The sequence below is a fragment of the Rattus norvegicus genome, chromosome 17, assembly GCF_021556685.1.
Source record: "Rattus norvegicus strain SHRSP/BbbUtx chromosome 17, alternate assembly SHRSP_T2T, whole genome shotgun sequence".
NCBI lineage: Eukaryota > Metazoa > Chordata > Mammalia > Rodentia > Muridae > Rattus > Rattus norvegicus.
In genome coordinates, this window is record NC_141550.1 from 52177956 (window position 1) to 52200316 (window position 22361).

General features: G+C 39.0%; 1 protein-coding gene and 2 pseudogenes across 5 annotated transcripts in view; 2 read left to right on the forward strand and 1 right to left on the reverse strand.

The window, feature by feature from the left end:
* Amph (amphiphysin) overlaps nt 1–22361 on the reverse strand; it is a 230741-nt gene that overhangs the window by 90045 nt on the left and 118335 nt on the right. For all 5 annotated transcript variants that reach the window (XM_087591429.1, XM_087591428.1, XM_087591431.1 and 2 more), the window contains 1 exon segment: nt 1355–1409. In XM_087591429.1, the coding sequence (XP_087447555.1) occupies nt 1355–1409 (55 nt within the window).
* Nucleotides 11510–12096, forward strand: LOC148000183 (HAUS augmin-like complex subunit 6; annotated as a pseudogene).
* On the forward strand, nt 12151–13769 carry LOC148000184 (HAUS augmin-like complex subunit 6 pseudogene; annotated as a pseudogene).

Sequence of the window (22361 nt, forward strand, 5' to 3'; positions counted from 1 at the left end):
CCTCAGAAGTTCTTTGCTACTTTCTGATTTTGCAGTGCTGGGGACTGGACCTAGGAATGGGTAGTCAACTACACAAATGACTGTTCCACCACCAAACTATGTCACCCTAACCCTGTTTACATTTTCATTTCAAGACAATTTCACTAAGTTCATCAGGGTAGCTTTGAACTTATCATCTTCCTGCCTCAGCTTCCCCTGTTTTATTTTTCTCTACCTAATTTTTTTCCTCAAATATTTTGTTCAGAGGAAGAGGGAGAGAGGGAGAGAGAGAAGAAGAGAGGGAGAGGGAGAGGGAGAACAAACAAACCTTTCTCTACTTAGTTTACTTACTAGGTTCTTTATATCTTAGTTCAATTGCATTGAATAAATTGTCAAAGTATGGTAGTTTTAAATACACATTTATATAATCAAATCTCTTGTTCTTGGTTTATATCTTTTGGGGTATCTTGTAAAGACCTAATTCATTCGAAAAACGGGGACTAAATATTTTGTGTTTTAATCTGATTTTGAAAATTTTTGCATGTAAATATTTAACTGGTTATTTGAATTAGGCAGTAGTGAAATGTAAAATGGGGCCTTCAATGTTTGGAGAATTTCCATAACACTCCTTATAGATACTTCATCCTGCTGCCACACGTCTTGAGATCTGAGGTCTAATCCGCGGAGTACCACATCTGCTGATGCCCTTGGCTCTGACTCAGAGAAGGCCTGGTGATCAATGGAGAGCAGCTTCACTGAGCACAGCCCACCACCCATTCCTCTCTTCCCCCTTCCACTAGCCTCTGAGTTTGCGTGACAAAGATTAGAAACCATTGCAGAGGTCTAGCTATTTCCATCTGGGAAACAATCTAGCACATTGGCAGGACTTTATAAATAATGTGTGGGGGGGGGGGGCGTTTTGTTGTTGTTGTTTTGGTTTTGTTCTTGCAAGTCACAGGCTGTGTTCCCTGCCCAACTGCAACCAGCTTGTGCTACAACTTCTTTCTCCCCATATTGAGAGATCTTAAGTGGGTCTGTGAGTATTGTACTCTTGGGACCTAACTCCCCAGGCAGCAGCTTTGCTTTAGTAAATCTCTAACACACTAGGTCTAAGGAGCCTTCCTAGAAATCTCTGCCATGTGGGTGGTATTTATTCTTAGTTTGCAACAGAAGGGCAGATGTATATTTGTCCATGTGTATTCTGATTATCATTTCAATGGAAATTGGAGGTGGGCGGAATAAAACACCTGTGTTCAAGTACCCTACTTGCCAGAAACCCAAGTGGCTTCCTCATTAACACTCATTCCTGTCTCCTACAAATTCTAAGAACAGCTTCACTTGGAAGCAGGTTATAAACAACACACATTCACATTACCTTTGATTGCCGCTAAATATCCTCGCAGTTCTCGCTGAAGTCTGGTACCCTCTGCCTGAAAAACATACAAATACAGATATACTAAACATCCTGTCTATGTTTTGCATACAAATATCTAAGAAGCAATAAGATTCGGTTATCATTTCCAGAACCTTATTATTGCAAAAAATATAAATATGCAAGCACAATCTGAACAAGATAATATGCCCATCTATCTTGGTACTTATAAAGGTGCTAGTCAGAAGAAGAAAGAAAAATAAGATTTTGCTAAGATTAGAAAATGGGGTCCAGCAGGCAAACTCCTGTGTATTTACAGTCACTGCTTTTTAAATTTAGATGCCAGGAAATAATGACACAGATTTCATCCCCTGTGTTTACCATGCTGCCGGCTGTTGTGGGTCTGTCTGGCAGCCTGCTGGAAGGTAAATGCTGAAGCACAATGCTCTGCACAAAGCTTAGTCTTCTGATAATGCTGCAAACGTGCAAAAAGAAACTGTTCCACCTTTGTTTAATGGGAACAATGTGGCACTCATATTTGCTTAACAAAGTAATCCAATGATTATAAGTCATCCTCCAACACAAAGCCTAAAGTATCTAAGCAAACTATATCATACACAAATGGCATTTGGTCCTAAACAGCCATTCAAAACACTCAGAGATATGTAAGAACTCTGAAATATCATAAAAACACAAAGATTATTTTTAATCTTTGTGACCAATACAAAGAAACTCTGACAAGAATAATTTACCTGAAGGGTATGTTGGATTCAAGGTGCATCCTACAGAGCAGCAATGGAGCACAGAGTCACATTGTGTCTGAGAAAGCTATGTACGGAGCACAGAGGGAAAGTGTATACTTGAATTAAGCTCAGACTAGTTTTGCTACTTTGTATACTGCTAACATCAGATAAGGGTTGAAGGTTATTGTATTTACTTGAACACACATTTCAATCAGAGTAGTTCCATTCAGGATGGGAGAAGGAAATCATCAAGTTTTAAATAAGTGGCTGTCCTCTTAGTGTATTGAAATGGTGTAAAATAAACATTCTAGGGTTCTCTTGACTTAATGAGCCATTTAGAACCACAGTGAAGAAAAACTGTAAAAAGCTAGGGAATGACAGGTGAAATTCTAAAGCGAGAGAGTACAGTAGCAAAGCTTTCCACAGAGACGCTAAAGATAGGGGATTCCATGTATGAAGTAAGGTGGAGAGTGAAGAGCCTCCAGAAATGCCACAGCCTTCAGGACTGCTAAGGCAATATCTCAGGAAAAGGACTTTTCCCACTCAAATCTAAATCTGAAGACAGTAGGTCATCCCCTGCCTGATCACCCTTTCACTTTCTACAGAGGCCATATCTCATAATCAACCCTGGTGCAAAAGCACTTCATGGAAAACTCCATCAGCAATCCCAAATTTTAATTTGTGCATTGCATTGAGTCATGCCCTGATCTCTCCCTTACAGGAACATAAACCCTATGTTTGATGAAGGTGTCCATGTTGTATATGCTTCAGATGCTTTGTTCACTATCCTTGTGTTTAAGAAAATGTTACCTTAAAACGGGCCCTGAGAGTGGGAGCACTCGTTGTGGTGGTTTAGATATATCAGAGTGAAAAAGTGAGAGTTCTGAACATAAAAAAGAAGAGTAGTTTGGTGAAGTCACATGACCTTAGGAAATATGAAAAGTGATTGTTGTTAATCTTCTACCATGTCTCATCTATACACATGTAGATTATAGGTGTGTACTATAGGAAAAACAATATACACAGGTTTGATATAATTTGTGACTTCAGAAAAGTTGATCTGTATTCTTCTCAGAAAAGAAAGTATTGTATATGAAAGATGTAAAATATATATTTGGATGATTATATTATTGCCAATCTTTCCTAATTATTTTAATAGGAGTAAGACTTCCAGTTTAAAACATCAGACTTGGCTATAGTGCTTCTCTTAGGCCATGAATGTGAGTAGAAGTGCCATGAAGCAGTAAGACGGGAGCCATCAAACATCCCTGAATGTCTTTTCTGTGCTCTGAGATCCACAGTGTAGGACATCAGGCAGGGGTGGGAGAGCTGCTTGCCTGCACTGGATCCCAGAGAGAGAAGAAATGCAATACAGCTACTCTTTGCATTTCCAAAAGTTAGAACCATTTCTGTAGAAAGTCATGGTGATAGTGCGACCTCAGCAGAATACAGTCAAACTGCCCAATTGAATGAGTCACAGAGAGCACAGACCACTGACAAGTAGAGAAGGCAGAGATACAATAACAAAAGATCCCGTGGAGCTGTTAAGCAGAAAAGCATTGCTGGGATTCACAGAAATCCAGCAACCAAAAGCAACTGGAAATGTTAAAGCAGATGCTTAGAAGATAATGGACGCTTTGACAACGGAAAAGGATGGTTTGTCCTTACAGAGAAGCCAGGTTACCCATCCCTAATTCCAGAGATTAGATTTAGAGAATCAGATCTAAATTCAGACAGTCTTGGAAAGATTTAGACTCCAAATGACCTGACGCTAAAGTCTCGAACCAGCAAAGTAGAGAATCTGGGTCATTGTCAGTGGCTTCTCAGGAATACATCCAGAAGAAAACCATGCTTGCAGTCCTTAGGCCAGACCCTCACACATAGATACCTTTGGTTTTTAGAGCATGGCTGTGCTCTTCCTGGTCCTTTGCAACAGTTCAGGGTCACAAAGATAAGAGAATCCTCCCTTTAGACTAAGATGCTTTGCCCTCAGCATCTCATGCAAATAATATGCAGAGTCAGCTTGCATGGCCATAAGTTACCAAGATGGTTCAGTGCACATGAAATAGCATAAGTACCACAGCAGGAGAGATCATTCACTTCACAAATATACATAGAACAAAGTGTGCCAAATATAGTCCACAATAAGCCACTGTCTTTCCTTTGAAAACAAGAAAGAAATTAAATTATTCATGCTCAACTCCATACACTGGATTCATCTTGCCAACAAGAAATGATTATTTTTTTAATGAAGTGAGATTCTAAGAAGAAATTGTTTTTTAATGTAACAGTGAGGAAAAGTTCAGGCTGTACAATACTAGCTTAAATAGATGAGTTCAATTTAAGCAGAAAATGGAGCTTTAAATTACTTTCTTCTTTCCCAATTATTAAAATGTTTAATTTCCCCCACAAGGGCATGTAAATCTTTCAGTAACAACTCCATTGAGCTCCATATAAAATTCTACCTAATTCCACAATATAAAGGCTTTGCAGGAAAATTGTTCACCTCCAGCATATGATAGGGCAGCTTCTTTTGCATGTCGATATTTCTCTCCATCATTGTGGGTGAACATAGATGATTGTAATATATTCTTACTATATGTTTGTATGCTCCCTTCCTATTCATCTGTACCATGTGCCAGGATTCCTGTCACAGGTTATGTGTGTGGTCTAGCAGAATTGTCCGATGTTTCTAAGGCTTGCTTGTTGCTGGCTTATAACAGAAGAGCAGAGAGGCTCAGCCCCTTTCCTGTGGTCCTTTTCTGCTCTGTAATGATCTGGTCAATGGCTTTCCTTTCCCTCTCTCTGTGTCTGCACTCCCCTTCTCCACACAGGATTTCCTGTGACACAGCAGCACCTACCCTCTGGAAAATACTTTCCCTTTATTTGTTTCCAATGCACTGTGCTTTCTGGTGTATGTTTCCCTCATTCATTTCTAATGATTTCTCCAGTTTCTCCAATGTTACTGGTGCATCTCCACAGAACCCAGACCTCAATACAGTTCTCCTCAATTTAGGTTGAAAAATGCTTCTCCTGCTATTCAGATTTCACTGACTCTGAAGCCAGTCTGAATTCCTCTTAGGACCTTTATTGAAATCAATCATAAATTTTGTATTCTATGTGTATAGAAAATATATTTAACTCCTCATACCTGTGGTACTACATGTCTTTACTTTTCCTAACTAGTTTTTGTTTGTTTTTTTTGTTTTTGTTTTTCGTTTGTTTTTTGTTTGGTTTTTTTTTTTTTTTGCAATTTTCAACGAATGGTATTACACACTATTATTTTACCTTTTGATCACAGTTTCTTCAGGGATCATGGAAACAGGGGAGCAAAGAAAGCTATCATTATAATTAAATCATATAAAATTCTTTTTCAAACAAGACCCAAGGAGGATTTGCTACCTACAAAGGCCCTTATCCTACCAAACACTATATTATTGCAGGAAAGTTCCGATGTTGGTCAGAAGTTCTTTTCTTCTTTCAATTGAATCCTCTATCAATTTGTCAGTAGCTGCCTGCTATTTCTCAAGCCAAGCTGGTTCCCCACTTTACCACACATAGAACCTAAGGGACTTGGGATTCTTTTTCTTCAACATTAAAACTCTTTCACACTTTTCCAACACAGGGAAGAAGGAGGCACTCCCTCAGGTTGCCTTCTCTTCAGATTTCCTGGAAAACATGTGACGATTTCATAATAGAGGTTGCAAAAATTAGCAGGCACATACAAAGTTCATATGGATTAGAAGATCTCTGCCTTGCTGAGACTTATGATATCTTGCTTCTTTCTCCTGTGTGCAGCTTTCATCAACACACTCCCTAAGGATCAGTTTGAAGTTAGAAATCAAATTAAGAGAGAAACACTGCACATTAGCAATAAGTATTTCAAAGATCTTTATTAGTACAAAGAAGTCACATTTCATGTTTAGTTTAATGTTTTCAAGTTACTGTTCAACATGCTAGTTTAGAAGAACAAAAGCTCATTGATAATTTGCATTAATAATCTGTCAAGAAGTGCAGCATTGTGCGCAGTGAGTGGTACCCAGACAACCCAGAATTCAAAACCGTTGCATCTGTAAGGGTCTTCAGAACCAGGAAGCACTGTCTATGAAGTCATCATCTATAAACCACCTAACAAGCAGTGGTATCTGTACTGAAACATTAAAAGACATTGTCTATGAAGTACCAAACAAGCATGAATAAATGACACTGAAGAGAAACGCCATGATATACTCTGGCAGTGACAGGTGGGCTTTCTATGAAGTGACAAAGAGGAGCTGCAATACATTTTGATAGACTTCTAGGTCTTTGGCTTCAGAGCCAGGTATCCATTAAGGTGTAATAAGTAGCACATTGAAGAATCAAAAATACCCAAGAACTTAATCATAGTAAATACTCCAGGAGTCAACAAAGAACAATTTTATTAGCTTCATTTTTTCTCAGTTAGTTCTTTCAAAAATAAATAAGCCATATTTTAGGTATTGAGTTAATAAGATTATGAACAAAATGCATAGAGTTAATGATATTGTAGGACACTAGTTAGTGCTAGATGATTTTAACAACTACTTTTACACACAACATTGTGCATTGGGCATGACACCCATGGGCAGGGGATGTGAGTCTTTATCCCTCACTAACATTAGAAAACTGGACATAAGAGAAAGAGAGAAAGAGGGGGAGAAGGAGGAGAAGGACAAAGAGGAGGAGGAGGAGGAGGGGGAGGAAGAGGAGGACAAAGAGAAGAAGAGGAAGGAGGAGGAGGACAAAGAGAAGAAGAAAAATGAGAAGAGGAGGAGGAGGAGAAAACAATATATGACAAATGTTATTAGTGAAGTTATGCAAGACAGGAAATTACCTTAAGGTTTCAGGGACTTGATATCTGTTTAAAATACAGTAGCATAGAATTAATGTCTGAAATGTGGTAATGTAATAACTGATTTCTCTATTCAGGTACCTTTTGCTACAAAAGTAGGAACATCTTTTTCTAAGTAGAACCTCTGCAAGAACAAGGCAATGTTCAACTCGGGGACAAAGATCGTGAGGATCCAAGATGAGAAGCCAGACAAATATGAGTCACGAATCCCTCAGGCACTGCTTGAACTAGAGAGGAACTCAGTTCTCAAGGCACATAGCTATGGGAGCTTAACCTCACCTTGGCCGTGGAAACTGCAGTTGGTGGTGATTTGGAAGTTCTCATAATTTTTGTACATGGTTGTCAACAAAAAACTCATTCCAGAAAGTCCAAATCCAGTCATCGTGAATTGGAAAAAAGTTCAGTGGGAAACATGTAGTCTTCTGTGCACAAAGGATTCTGCCCAAGCCAACTCAGAAACAGACATAAACAAACAAACAAAACAAAACAACTTCACTGTGGTGCTTGATGCCTTCCCAAAATTGTGGGCAAGCAGATTCATGTAAAATTAGAGGGCAGAAAGTTATAAATATTCATTTAGACAGAGTACCTAACACACCATGGAGAGCAAGGTTGAAACTATTTGTGATGTGTACAAGGTGATATGTATACCACACATATAAAAATTTAGATGTCATTAAGTCATCTCTCTAATTAAGAATCTGCATGCACACAGCCCACACTCCAGTTACAGCTTGACTTGACAGTTATTCTGACACATCCAGGAACACAGGGTAATAGAATCACAGAATCACAGGGTCACAGGAAGGGCAGGGTTCAGACAGAGTCAGGGAGGCCAAATAACACCAGGGATAACCAGATGGTGAGAGACAAACACAAGAACATAAGCAACAGAAGTCAATTGGATTGGCAATATCAGAACCCAGTTCTCCCATCACAGCAAGTCCTGGATACTCCAATACACCTATAAAGCAAGATTCAGATGTAAATTCTCATTTCACAAAGATGATAGAGGACTTTAAAAAGGACACAAAAAAATCCCTTAAAGAAATACAGGAGAACAAAAGTAAATAAGTAGAAGCCCTTAAAGAGAAAACACATAAATCACTTTAAAAAATACAGGAGAATACAATCAAACAGGTGGAGGAATTGAACAAAACCATCCAATTTCTATATGTTTCTATATGGAAATAGAAACATTAAAGAAAACACAAAGGGGAGAGCCCTGGAGATGAAAATCCTAGGAAATGGAACAGGAGTCACAGAAGCAAGCATTACCGCTAGAACATAAGAGAGAGATGGAAGAAAGAATCCCAGTGGTAGAAGTCATTGCATCAACACAACAGTCAAGGAAAGTACAACGCTCCTCTCCCAAAAAGTGTAAGAAATCCAGGACACAGTGAGAAGACCAAACCTGAGAATAATAGGTATAGAAGGGAGTGAAGATTCCCAAACCAAAGGGGCCAGCAAACATCTCCAACAGAATTACAGAAGAAAACATCCTTAACCCAAAGAAAGAAATGCCCATACATATATAAAAAGCTGACAAAACATGGAACACATGGGACCAGAAAAGAAATTCCTCTCATCACATAATAATTAAAACACCAAATGCACAGAACAAAGAAAGAATATTGAAACCAGTAAGAGAAAAAGGTCAAGTATCATATAAAGGCAGACATCAGAATTATACCAGACTTCTCACCAGAAACTCTAAAAGCCAGAAGATCCTGGGCAGATATCACACAGAACCTCAAAGAACAAAAATGTGAGCCCAGCCTTTTCACCCAGAAAAACTCACAATTACCATAGATGGAGAAACCAAGCTATTCCAAGACAAAACTAAATTTAAACAATATCTTTAAAATAACCCATCCCTGCAGAGGATAATTGAAGGAAAAGTACAATACAAGGTGGGAAACTACACACAAGAAAGGCAAGAAGCCAATCTTCTCACAACAAACCCAAAAGAAGAGAAACACACAAACATAATTCCATCTCTAACAACAAAAATAACAGGAGCAGACAATCATTGGACTGTAATATCTCTCAACATCAATGGGCTACATTCCCCCAATAAAAAGACATAGGCTAACAGAATGGATAGGTAAACAGGATCCAGTATTTTTCTGCATACAGGAAACACACCTCAGTGACAAAGACAAACAGCACCTCAGAGTAAAAGGCTGCAAAAGCTATTCCAAGCAAATGGTCCCAAGAAACAAGCTGGAGTAACCATTCTAATATCCAACAAAATAGACTTTCACCCAAAAGTTATCAAAAAAGATGGGGAAAGACACTGCATACTTATCAAAGGGAAAATCCAACAGGATGAACTCTCAGTTCTGAACATCTATGCCCCAATTGCCAGGGCATCCACATTTGTAAAAGAAATGTTACTGAAGCTCAAAGGAAATAGAAGCAGTCATTAGAATTTCACCCAATAATAGTAGGAGATTCAACATCACACTTTCACCAATGAACATATCATGGAAAAAGAAATTAAGAGACACAAAGAAACTAAAAAGAAGTTATGAACCAAATGGATTTAACTGATATCTACAAGACATTTCACCCTAAAACAAAAGGATATACGTTCATCTCAGCATCTCATTGTACATTCTTAAAAATTGACCATATACCCTGACACAAAACAAACATCAACCGATACAAGAACATTGAATTAATCCCATGTATCCAACTGAACCACTACGGACTAAGGTTGGTCTTCAATAGCAACAAAAACAACAGAAAGCTAAACCCATGGAAGTTAAACAACTATCTTATATAACTTAGTCAGGGGAGAAAAAAAAAAAAACAAAGAAATAAAAAACATTTTATGATGCGATGAAAATGAAGGCACAACATACCCAAAATTGTTGAACACAGTGAAAGCAGTGTTAAGAGGAAAACTAATAGCCCTGAGTGCTTCCATAAAGAAATTGGAGATATCATACAGCTTAACAGCTCATCAGAAAGCTCTAGAACAACAAGAAGCAAATACACCCAAGAGGAGTAGATGGCAGGAAATAATCAAACTCAGCACTGAAATCAACCAAGTAGAAACAAAAAGAACTATACAAAGAATCAACAAATTTAGGAGTTGTTTCTTTGAGAAAAACCAACAAGATACATAAGCAGACTAACCAGAGGGCACAGAGACAGTATCCAAAATAACAAAATCAGAAACAACTGAGAAAATTAAAAAAATATTCAGATCCTATTACAAAAGTCTATACTCAACAAAACTGGAAAACCTGGATGAAATGGACAATTTTCTAAACAGATACCAGGTACCAAAGTTAAATCAGGATCAAATAAACCATCTAAACAGCTCCATAACCCCAAAGGAAATAGAAGCAGTCATTAGAAGTCTCCCAACCAAAAAAAGCCCAGGGTCAGATGGTTTTAGTGCAGAATTCTATCAGACCTTCAAAGAAGAAATAGTTCCAATACTTCTCAAACTATTGTATAAAATAGAAACAGAAGGAAAACTACCCAATTATTTCTATGAAGCCACAGTTACACTGATATCTAATCCATAAAAAGACCCTCAAAAAAGAGAACTACATATCAATTTCACCTAAAAATATCAATGTAAAAATACTCAATAAATCGCTGCAGTCACTGCCCTGGTTTTCTGGGCGCGTTCGGCCTTTTGTGGTGTGATGGCTCTTGGAGAGGAGGCAGCAGGCGGCTGCAGCAGAGGGGTTGCCGTCACCTCGGGATGCCTGTAGGAGGAGGGGTCCAAGGGTCCTCACGGTTTCGGTGCCTTCGTTTTCCTCCGTCAGAGTCGCCGTGCCTTTGGAAAGCATGAGCTCCGCCCGGGACTCCGCTTTCAAGAAGCAGCATCTCTGGATGTACCTGCAGGCGCTGGATTTGGATCCGAGTTCCGGCGTCAGGGTCGGCGGGAAGATGGTATCCTACGCGCACCTTAGAGAGTAAGGAGACCCAGGCGGTGGCGCGGTCCCCGGTGGAGGCAAAACTCAGAGGCCGCCAGCCCAAGGCGGGGGACTGACTGTTCGTCACCAGTGTAGGGAGGAGTGCCCTGCAGTTGAGACAAAACGGCGGGCCCTCTTAACCCTCCCTGCTTTTGTGGTCTGTAGTTGGTGGGAGGCGTCGGGGAACTGTATATGCAAACGTCTTATAAGCAGTTGACTGTGGGTTTAAACTTGGAATCCGAACTAAAGCATGTTACAGCTGGCCAAAACAATGAATGAAAAATCAAAAGCCGATAACCTTTCTTTTGCCACTTAAATTATTATGGTTGTGATCACAAAATGAAGTACCTTGTTTATACTCATGTACTTTAGACCCGAACTTCCGATTTCAAGCACCTTTTTCTCCTTATAATTTAATTAAAAGAGTGATTCCATTATTATATCATCCCCATCATTATTATCATCATCACTTATTATTTTGGTATTTTGAGACAAAAAAAAAAAAACAAAAAAACAAAAACAAAACCCAAACACCCTCTCTCTGTGTAGCCCTGGGTGTCCTGGAACTCACTCTATAGTCTCCGCCTGCCTCTGCGTTCGGAGTTCTGGGATTAAAGGGACATGTTTGACAAACTGAACCGTGATGCCTTTCATATAGTTTCCTATTTTTTGTTTAAAACACTGGATGAGTCTCTTGCCAAAGAAGTTTTCAGAGATTGCTGGCCTCCATTTGACCAAAAACTTGACATGGAATTCCGGAAACATTGCTGTGAATGGTTAAAAGAGATTTCTGCTGAATGTGGGAGTAGTTTTCCTCAGGTTGTTGGCTCATTGCTTATGTCTCCCGGTGGTCCTAAGTTTATTCATCTGATGTATCATTTTGCAAGATATGCTGCAATCAAATATATTAAAACAAACTCTAACAATTCTCTACATTTTGCAGAAACATTTAATGCAAAGCCACAAGATATGCACAAGTGCCTTGCCAGATGCCATGTAGCACGCAACAGATTTTTACAGGTTTTGCAAAGAGAACATTATGTTACCCAAAAATACCAGGATAATGCGCATCTGATTGTTAAGCAAGTATGAAACGCAAGATCAGAATGCATGGGTCTACAAAACCAAATTAAAAGACTGGGACCCTGTGATGAAAAGAGTAATATACAAGAGAAGATTCAAAAGGCATAAAATAAAAGAGAACGTCACTGCAATAAGACATTCTACTGTTGAAAAGGAAGAAAAATGGCATACGAAGTGGAAAGGCTTTCTTGGTGTGTCTCCTTTCAGTCTAATTAAAGGCGGGCCTTCAGCTGTGGATCTTTTGCCTCCCATGTCTCCCCTTTCGTTTGATCCTGTGTCAGAGGAAGTATATGCAAAGAGTGTACTTTTTAAGTATCCTGCGTCACTTCCAGATTTACATAAAGAAGTTAAACAAGAAAATGGTAGCAGAAGAGAAGTGGATACCCCAGGAAATGTGTGTGATGGCGCTGACAGTGTGCTTCGTCCTCAGATACAAACAGTTTCACACTACTTGAGAAGGATCCAAATATGAGGACTCCCAAAGAGAAAAACGTGCCTTATAAGAAAATAGCAGGTTCTGAATTGGAAGTCTCTCCTTTATCAGATACTGCAAAGAATGCACAGAGTAGTGTATCCGGAGGGTCTCTGCTGGAGAAAAAGAGTGATCCATTCCAGAGAGAGCAAGATCAGCTGGTGGACGAGTAGCTGATATTAGAAGCTCATGGAGAAAAGCTGTCGAAACTGAAGTTAACAGAAGTTCAGATGGGATTCTAGTGGATGCCAAAGCTGGAGACGTGTCGTCAGAGTCTTCATCTACACTGCATAATCAGAGGGAATTTAGCATGGCTATTTTTTCCCCAGATTTTGATGGGTCTTATTTGCCTGAAGAGAAAGCTGTTCCAGATCAGCTTACCAGTGTACCTCAGAAACATCTGGTAACCAGTCAGATCAGTGAACCCCCAACAGAAGATGAGTCAGACTTGATAAATAAGAAAATGATTTGTAAGCAAGATTTAGAATGTGCAGCCACCAGGCTTTCAGAAACTAGACAAATGGAGGCATTCTCCCCTGCTGTGGGCAGTGGAATAGATGTGATGGGTAGAAGTAAAGAGGACTGTGTTCGACTGTTGGACTACTCACAAGCTTCTTGCAGTGAACCTTCCACGCATAAGACTTTGCTATGGGATTCTTTCCAGAGGTTGAGTGGCATTGGCATATTACATGAGACTCTTCCAGAAGAAGTTGGTCACCTAAGTCTTAATAGTTCTACAAATTCAGAGACCACTTTTCACCTGGAACCAAAGACTTATGTAGACAGTGATGCTTTTCCAGATGGTGTGGGGAAAAGACAAGCTATTCCAGAATTAGATTCCAATTTACAGTCTCTTCTTAGTAGTTATGAGGCTCTGAAGAAATCTCTTAACAAAATCAGGAAAGAATCTCGCCTGTCTAACCTTGAACAACACAAAATAGAATTGAGTCCTGTAGCCAAGCAAGTAGATGATACATGCACTGTTTTGGACACTCAAGATTTGTTTGTTGACTGTACAAAGCTGTCTTCCCACGTGTCCTTTGATGAAAGAACATAGACTGTATCACCTCTATCTAAAGCTTTTCTGGTGGAGCAAAAATTGAGGACCACATTACCATGTAGGCTTGGGGAATTTCTGCCTAATTTAAAAGAAGAAGAAATCTCAAGTAAGAGCCTTGAAGCAAGAGACTCTCTGATTTGACAAGATAAAGCATTTTCCAGTTGATTTAGCTGATGCACTTACTCTGAAGCCTTGTCACTTAACTGCAGCTGAGATCCACACATTGGAAGTGTAATTCTCTTTCTAGCATCAGAGAAGTTCTGAATATACTTTGGCTTCTTATAATGTGTTTAGGTCTTTCTCTCTCTCTCTTTTTCTTGCTAAATATTATGAGTTTGAAATGTGAAGTATTTAAGAACAGCAAATGTCAAATTTTAGAAAACCATTTTGATTCCTAGAATAATCTTATAAGTAAATTACAAATATAGTTATGTTAAAAATATTAGTCATGGGGTTGGGGATTTAGCTCAGTGGTAGAGTGCTTGCCTAGCAAGCGCAAGGCCCTGGGTTCGGTCCCCAGCTCCGGAAAAAAAAAAGAAAAAAGAAGAAAAAAAAATATCAGTCATTAACATAAGGATGGGTGCATAATCTAATAGCCACTAAATAGCCATATCCCTCTCATTTAAGAGAAATAAACCATTTTACTGGATCTTGATGGATATTCTGGTAATAACACAAAATGAATGAGGTGTAGTACCCTTGGATGTGTAATCAAAGCAACATACTGTAACGTTTGTAAAATTGTAAACAGACTTAATGAATTCTAAGTATATTGGTCCTGCAGAATGAAGTTGATGGGATAAAATGCATGTATGTGATAGGTGAAGATGAAATGGAGTGAATTGAGGAGATGGGGAAAGGTAGAAGATGGCCAGATGTTTAAAGAACAGTCAGACTCTGTTTTGTGTATGTTAGACTGAGAATTTAATTCTATTTATATTTAACAAGAATATCAATGAGAAATTTGCAAAAAAAAATCAATAAAATTCTCTAAACTGAATCCAAGATATATTAAAATGATAATCCACCATGAACAAGTAGGCTTCACTCTAGGAAGGCACGGATGGCTCAATGTACGGAAATCTATCAATGTAATCCTCTATATAAACAAACTCAGAGCAGGGGGAAAAACATATATGATCATCTCAACTAGATGCTGAAAAAGCCTTTGACAAAATACAACACTTATTCATGTTGAAAGTATTTGAAAAATCAGGAATTCAAAGTTCATACCTAAATATAATAAAAGCAATATACTGTAAACCAATTGCCAACATCACACTAAATGGAGAGAAACTCAAAGCAATCCCATTAAAATCAGGAAGAAGACAACAAGGTTATTCATATTTCCAGGCAGAACAATTAGACAACAAAAGGAGATCAAAGGAATACAAATTGGGAAGGAGGAAGTCAAGATAACACTATCTGCAGATATGATACTATATGTAAATGACCCCAAAAATTCTACCAGAGTGCTCCTACAGCTCACAAACACCTTCAGCAAAGTGGCTGGATATAAAATTAACTCTAACAAACCAGTAGCCTTCCTCTACACAAAAGATAATAGGACTGAGAAAGAAATTGGGGAAACAACACCCTTCACAAGAGTCACAAATAACATAAAATATCTTGGTGTGACTCTAACCAAGCAAGTGAAAAATCTGTATGACAAGAACTTCAAATCCCTGAAGAAAGAAATCAATGAAGAATTTAGAATCTGGAAAGACCTCCTATGCTCATGGACTGGCAAGATTAATATAGTTAAAATGGACATCTTGCCAAAAGCGATCTGTAGATTCACTGCAATCTCCATCAAAATTCCAACTCAACTTGTCATAGAGTTATAAAGAGCAATTCTCAAATTCATTTGGATTAACAAAAAACTCAGGATGGTGAAATTATTCTCAACAATAAAAGACCTTCTGGGGGATTCATCATACCTGATCTCAAGCAATACAGCAATAGTAATAAATAGTGATTAAAAATTGCATGGTACAGCAACAGACAAGTGGATCAATGGAACAGACATGAAAATCCCCAGAAATAAAACCACATACATATGGTCACTTGATCTTTGACAAAAAAGCTAAAAATATCCAGTGGGAAAAAAGACAGCATTTTCAACAAATGATGCTGGCTCAACTGGCAGTAAGCATGTAGAAGAATGCAAATCAATCCATTCCTATCTCCTTGTACAAAGCTCAAATCCACATGGATCAAGGACTGTCACATAAAACAACACACGCAGAATTGAATGGAAGAGAAAGTGAAGAAGAGCCTCGAGTACCTGAGCACAGAGAAAATTTTCCTGAATAGACACCAATGGCCTATTCTCTAAGATCAACAATCGAAAAATGGGAACATATAAAATTGAAAACTTCCGTAAGGCAAGCAAGCAAACAAAAAAACACTGTCAAAAAAGACAAAAAGGCAACCCAAGATTGAGAAAAGATTTTTACTAACCCTACATACAATAGAGGGCTAATATCTAAAGTACACAAAGAACTCAAGAAATTAGACTCAAGAGAACCAAACAACCCTATTACAAATGGGGTAAAGAGCTAAACAGACAATTCTCAACTGAGGAATCTCAAATGGCTGAGAAGCATGTAAGGACATGTTCAGAATCCTTAGTCATCAGGGAAATGCAAATCAAAACAAACCTGAGATTCCACCTCACACCAATCAGAATGGCTAAGATCAAAAAATGCAGATGACAGCAGATGCTGGTGAGGATGTGGAGAAGGAGGAACACTCTTCCATTGCTTGTAGGACAGCAAGCTGGTACAACTACTCTAGAAATCAGTCTGGAGTTTCCTCAGAAAATTGGACATAGTACTAAGTGAGGTCCCAGCCATACCACTCCTAGACATGTAACCCAAAGATGCTCCAACAGGTAACAAGGACACATGTACCACTATGTTACTAGCAGCCTTATTTATAATAGCCAGAAGCTGGAAAGAACCCACATGCTCCTCAACAGAGGAATGGAGACAGAAAATATGGTACATTTAAACAATGGAGTGCTACTCACCTATCAAAAAACAATGATTTCATGAAATTCTAAGACAAATGGATGGAACTAGAAAATATCATCGTAACTGAGGTAACCCAATCACAAAGGAACCCACATGGTATGTACTCACTGACAAGTGGATATTAGGAAAAAAGCTGGGAATATCCATGATAAAAGTTACAGACCTTGCAAGTCAAGAAAAAGGAAGATCAAAGATCAAGGGTGCCTCAGTCCTACTTTGAGGAGGAAACAAAATAGTCACAGGAGGTTGAGAATTGGAAGGAATAAAGGTGGGGGAGAGGAAAAAAGTGTGCAGGGTTAGGTGTGCGAAGAGATGGGAAAGACGTACAGAGGGTCAGGAAATTGAACAGAGATGTGAAGCAATGGTGGATGAAAAATGGGGTTTGTCACCAGAAATTTCCAGAAGTCAGAGAAGCAAGAGGCTCTGAGGACCCAACAGGGATGATATTAGTTGAAATACCCAACAAAGGGAATCTGTAAAGACCAAATCTAGAGGTTAGGCATGCCCCCGGTTGAGGGATGGTGCCCCTACCACCTTCACAAAATTTCAACCCAGAATTGTTCCTGTCTAATGGAAATGCAGGGAAAAGGGATGGAGCAGACACTGAGGGAGGGGCCGTCCAGGGACTACACCTCCTGGGATTCTATCTGTGTGCAACCACCAAACCCAGACATTTGCTGATGCCGGGAAGTGCTCATTGACAGGAATCTGATGTAGATGTCTCCTGAGAGACTCTGTTAGAGCCTCAAAGATGCAGATGTAGATGGTTGCAGCCAAACAGTGGACTAAGCACAGAAACCCCAATGGAGGAGTTGGGGGAAGGACTGAAAGAGTTGAAGTTTGCAAACCAATGGGAGGAACTACAATATCAACCAACCAGACCTCCCAGAGCTCCCAGAGAACCACCAACCAAAGAATACACACGGAGGGACCCGTGGCTCCAGCTGTATATGTAGCAGAGGATGGCCTTGTCTGGCATCAATGGGAGGGGAAGCCCTGGGACCTGTGAAGGCTTGATGCTCTAGAGTAGGGGAATGATAGGGTAGTGGGGCAGGAGTGAGTGGGTGGGTTGGGGAGGACCCTCATGAAGGCAGGAGGGAGGAGTGGGGACTTTTTGGGGTATGGTGGGGTAACCAGGAGGAGGAGAGCATTTGAAATGTAAATAAACAAAATAACCCCATAAAATAATAATCTGCAAACTCATAATTAGAAAAGGGCCTTTCTTTGATGCCCACAGTAATATCAGATACACAACACCTCAGAAGACAAAACTTACAATGTGATTTCAGAAAATTAAACTCCATCATCTCATGCAGTATGAGTCTACAGGAATTCCAATCATTAACCTTAGAATTTTTGGCCTTTTCTGACATTTCTCTTCTGAAAATGGTCAAAGTCATAAATCGAATTGAAAACGAGCTATGATTTATAAGAAAGAGTTCAGGAAAGTAAACTCAATAATAAAAGCAAGTTAATAAAAAGTGCTTATCATTGTTAAACTTAAATGATATTATATTATTGGGTAATTGAGACTTCATGAGGCCATAATCAGTAGCTTAACTAATAGAAGGTTAACAAGTAATGATATTGGAATCCACTTGTGGTAAAATACTCTAATACACGACAAGCACCTTCAGGAAGCGAAAATAATCTTTATGACAACATTGCAAACGTAAAAGAAGTGATACACCTCGGTCATATTTCTTGCACCTCACATTGAGCACTATATAGCACAGAAGCCATCATTAAAAACCATAGTCTGAAGACTGGACAAATAGCTCAGTGGTTAAGACTACTAGCTGCTCCTCCAGAGGACGCAGGTTTGATTAACATCACCAAAATGGAAGCTCACAATTTTCTGTAACCACATTTACAGAAGATCTGACATCCACTTCTGGACTCTGCAGACACCAGGTGCACAAGATATATACAAGCATTCATACAGGCAAAACACCCATGTACATAAAGAAGAAATAATAATAATAATAATGATAATAATGACAACAACAAGCATGCTCGGCATGTGATCATGGGTAATGTGAGAGGGAGAATCAGTTTCCCTTAGGGACAAACTCCCACATAGATGGTTCAATCCAGAGTTGTCAGTTCTGGTAACACTAATAATTAGAGAAGAGATATTAATTTGGAAAGGAGGTATTGGACATGGAAAGAATGATGAGAGGGATGGGAGCAATGTACACTCCAGGGTCATGTGTGAAGTTCACATAAAACATTGTTAAAAACAGAACCCCAGGAATTCAGGGATGGTTCAATCTATGGAAATCCATTAATGGAATCAACTATATAAACAAACTCAAAGGAAAAAAAAACACATGATCAATTCATTAGATGCTCAGAAAACATTTCACAAAATTCAACACCCCTTCATGAGAAAAGTCTTGGAAAGATCAGGAATTCAAGGCCAGACCTAAACATAGTAAAAGCAATATACAACAAACCAGTAGCCAACATCAAACTAAATGGAGAGAAACTTGAAGCAATCCTACTAAAATCAGGGAATATATAAGGCTGCCCACTCTCTCCCTACTTATTCAATATAATACTTGAAGTCCTAGCCAGAGCAATTAGACAACAAAAAAGGTCAAAGGGATACAATTTGAAAAAGAAGTCTAAACATCACTATTTGCAGATGACATGATAGTGACCCCAAAAGTTCCACTAGAGAACACCTACAGCAGATAAACAACTTCAGCAATGTGGATGGATATAAAATTAACTCAAATCAGTTGCCTTCTTCTACTCAAAGGATAAACAGGCTGAGAAAGAAATTAGGGAAACAACACCCTTCACAATAGTCACAAATTATATAAAATACCTTGGGTGACTCTAACCAAGCAAGTGAAAGGTCTGTATGAGAAGAACTTCAAGTCTCTGAAGAAACTGAAGATCACAGAAGATGGCAAGATCTCTCATGCTCATGGATTAGCAGGATTAATATTATAAAAATGGTCATCTTGCTGAAAGCAATCTACAGATTCAATGCAATCGTCATCAAAAATCCCCAGTCAACTCTTCACAGAGTTAGAGCAAATTGCAAATTCATTTGGAGTAACAAAAAGCTCAAGATAGCAAAAACTATCCTCAAAAATAAAAGAACTTATGTGGAAATTTCCATCCCTAACCTCAAGCTGTATTGCACAGTAATAGTGATAAAAACTGCATGGTATTAGTACAGAGACAGACAGGTAGATCAATGGAATAGAATTGAAGTCCCAGAAATAAACCCACACACCTATGGTCACTTGATCTTTGACAAAGGAACTAAAACCATACAGTGGAAAAAAGACATCATTTTTAAAAAGTGTTGGTGGTCCAACTGGAGGTCAGCATGTATAAGAATGCAAATTGAACCAGTTATTGTCTTATACAAAAATCAAGTCCAAGTGATCTTGGATCTCCACGTAAAACCAGATACACTGAAACTAACAGAAGAGAAAGTGGGCAAGAGCCTCAAACACATGGGCACTGGGGGAAATTTCCTGAACAGAACACCAATTACTTAGGCTCTAAGATCAGGAATCAACAAATGGGACCTCATAAAATTGCAAAACTTCTGTAAGGCAAAGGACACTGTCAATAGGATAAAACAACAACCAACAGATTAGGAAAAGATCTTTACCAATCCTACATCTGATAGAGGGCTAATATCCAATATATAAACAGAACTCAAGAAGTTAGACTCCAGAGAATCAAATAACCCTATTAACAAAAAATGGGTACAGAGCTAAACAAAGAAGTCTTAACTGAGGAATCTTGAATGAGAAGCACCTAAAGAAATGTTCAACATCCTTAGTCATTAGGGAAATGCAAATCAAAACAACTATGAGATTCCACTTTACATCAGTCAGAATGGCTAAGATCCAAACCTCAGGTGACCACAGATGCTGGCAAGGATGTGGAGAAAGAGGAACACTCCTCAATTGTTAGTGGGATTACAAGCTGGTACAAACACTCTGGAAATCAGTCTGGAGGTTCCTCAGAAAATTGGACATAGTGCTACCTGAGGACCCAGATATACCACCCCTGGGCATGTACCCAAAATATGTTCCAGCATAACATTACAGGACACATACTCTACTATGTCCATAGTGGCCTTATTTATAATAGGCAGAAGTCAGAAAGAACCCAGATGTTCTTCAAAAGAGGAATGGATACCGAAAATATGGTACATCTACACAATGGAATACTACTCAGCTATTAAAAACAATGACTTCATGAAATTCTTAAGCAAATGGATGGAACTAGAAAATATCATTTTGAGTGAGGTAACCCAACTCACTGATAAGCAGATATTAGCCCAAAAGCCCAGAATACCCAAGATACAATTCACAAACCACATGAAGCTCAAGAAGAAGGAAGACCAAAGTATGGATGCTTCAGACCTTATTTGAAAGAGGGAACAAAATATTCATAGGAGGAGATCTGGGGACAAAGTTTGGAGCAAAGACTGGAGGAATGGCCATCCAGAGACTGCCCTACCTGAGGATCTATCCCATATACATACAGCCACTAAACCCAGACAATATTGCTGATGCCAAGAAGTGCATGCTGACAGGAGTCTGATATAGCTGTCAGCTGAGAGGCTCTGCAAGATCCTTACAAATACAGACGCAGATGCTAGAAGCAAACCATTGAACTGAGAACAGGGTCCCCAGTGGAGGACTTAAAGAAAGGACCAAAGGAACTGAAGGCATTTGCAACCCCATAAGAAGAACAACAATATCAGCCAACCAGACCCAACAGAGCTCCCAGGCATTAAACCACCATCCCAAGAGAACACAGGAACAGACCTATGGCTCCATCCGCATATATAGTAGAGGATGGCCTTGTTGGGCATCAGTGAGAGGAGATGCCCTTCATCCTGTCAAGGCTTGATGTTCCAGTGTAGGGGAATGTCAGGGCGGGGAGGTGGGATGGAATGGGTGGGTGGTTGAGGGATCACCATCTAGAAGCAGGGATGGGAGTAGCATAGCAGGTTTCTGGACGGGAAACTAGGAAATGAGATAACATTTAAAATGTAAATAAATGAAAGCCATTAAAGAAAAAACAGAACCCAGTTATATTTTTATAAATATTTTTCTAATGGTATAGATATTCTTTTGGTAAATACTAATATTAATGCAGAGTATATAAGGCAGACAAGAAGCCAGAGTGAGTGGTATTGGAAATCATTGTTCTTGATCTATGGGGATGTAAGGAAGATCATGAAACAGAAAACAACAAAGAAGATTTCTTTTGTAACTGTATCTACTATTTTTGGACTAATTTCTAGTTTCACTAGTCATGAACTTAAAGAATAAATAAAGTCAGAGGTAAAATTAAACACTTTTTGAACCTGTAGGCAAAAGATAGAAAAGTAATTAAGAATCTTTTGCATGATTTTTTCCATTAATTTCTGCTAGGCCAATTAACTTGAGTCTATAACCATGTGTATTAAGAACTTGCATAAAAGCTAACCATGAAGTCTTCACAGTTGCCACTGCAATAAGCTGCAAAATGTGACCAGCTGCCCTTAGGCCATTGAGTTTATAAGTTATTACCCTGGCTTTACTATGCACACACATGTTTGGGGAAGAGAGAGTGGGATACTTGACTTGTAAGGTGTACTAGGCCATCATTTAAATATCTTTTCATCACTCCTTAAATATCTAGAGCACAATATTGAATAGATCAGGAAAGGAGTGGGTGAAATTAAAGGAAACTCAGCAGAAGCCCCACCCCAGTAGTAGTTCACCTTACTTCCTGCTCAGTGACCTTAATGGCAGTACATGAATGGCAGCTC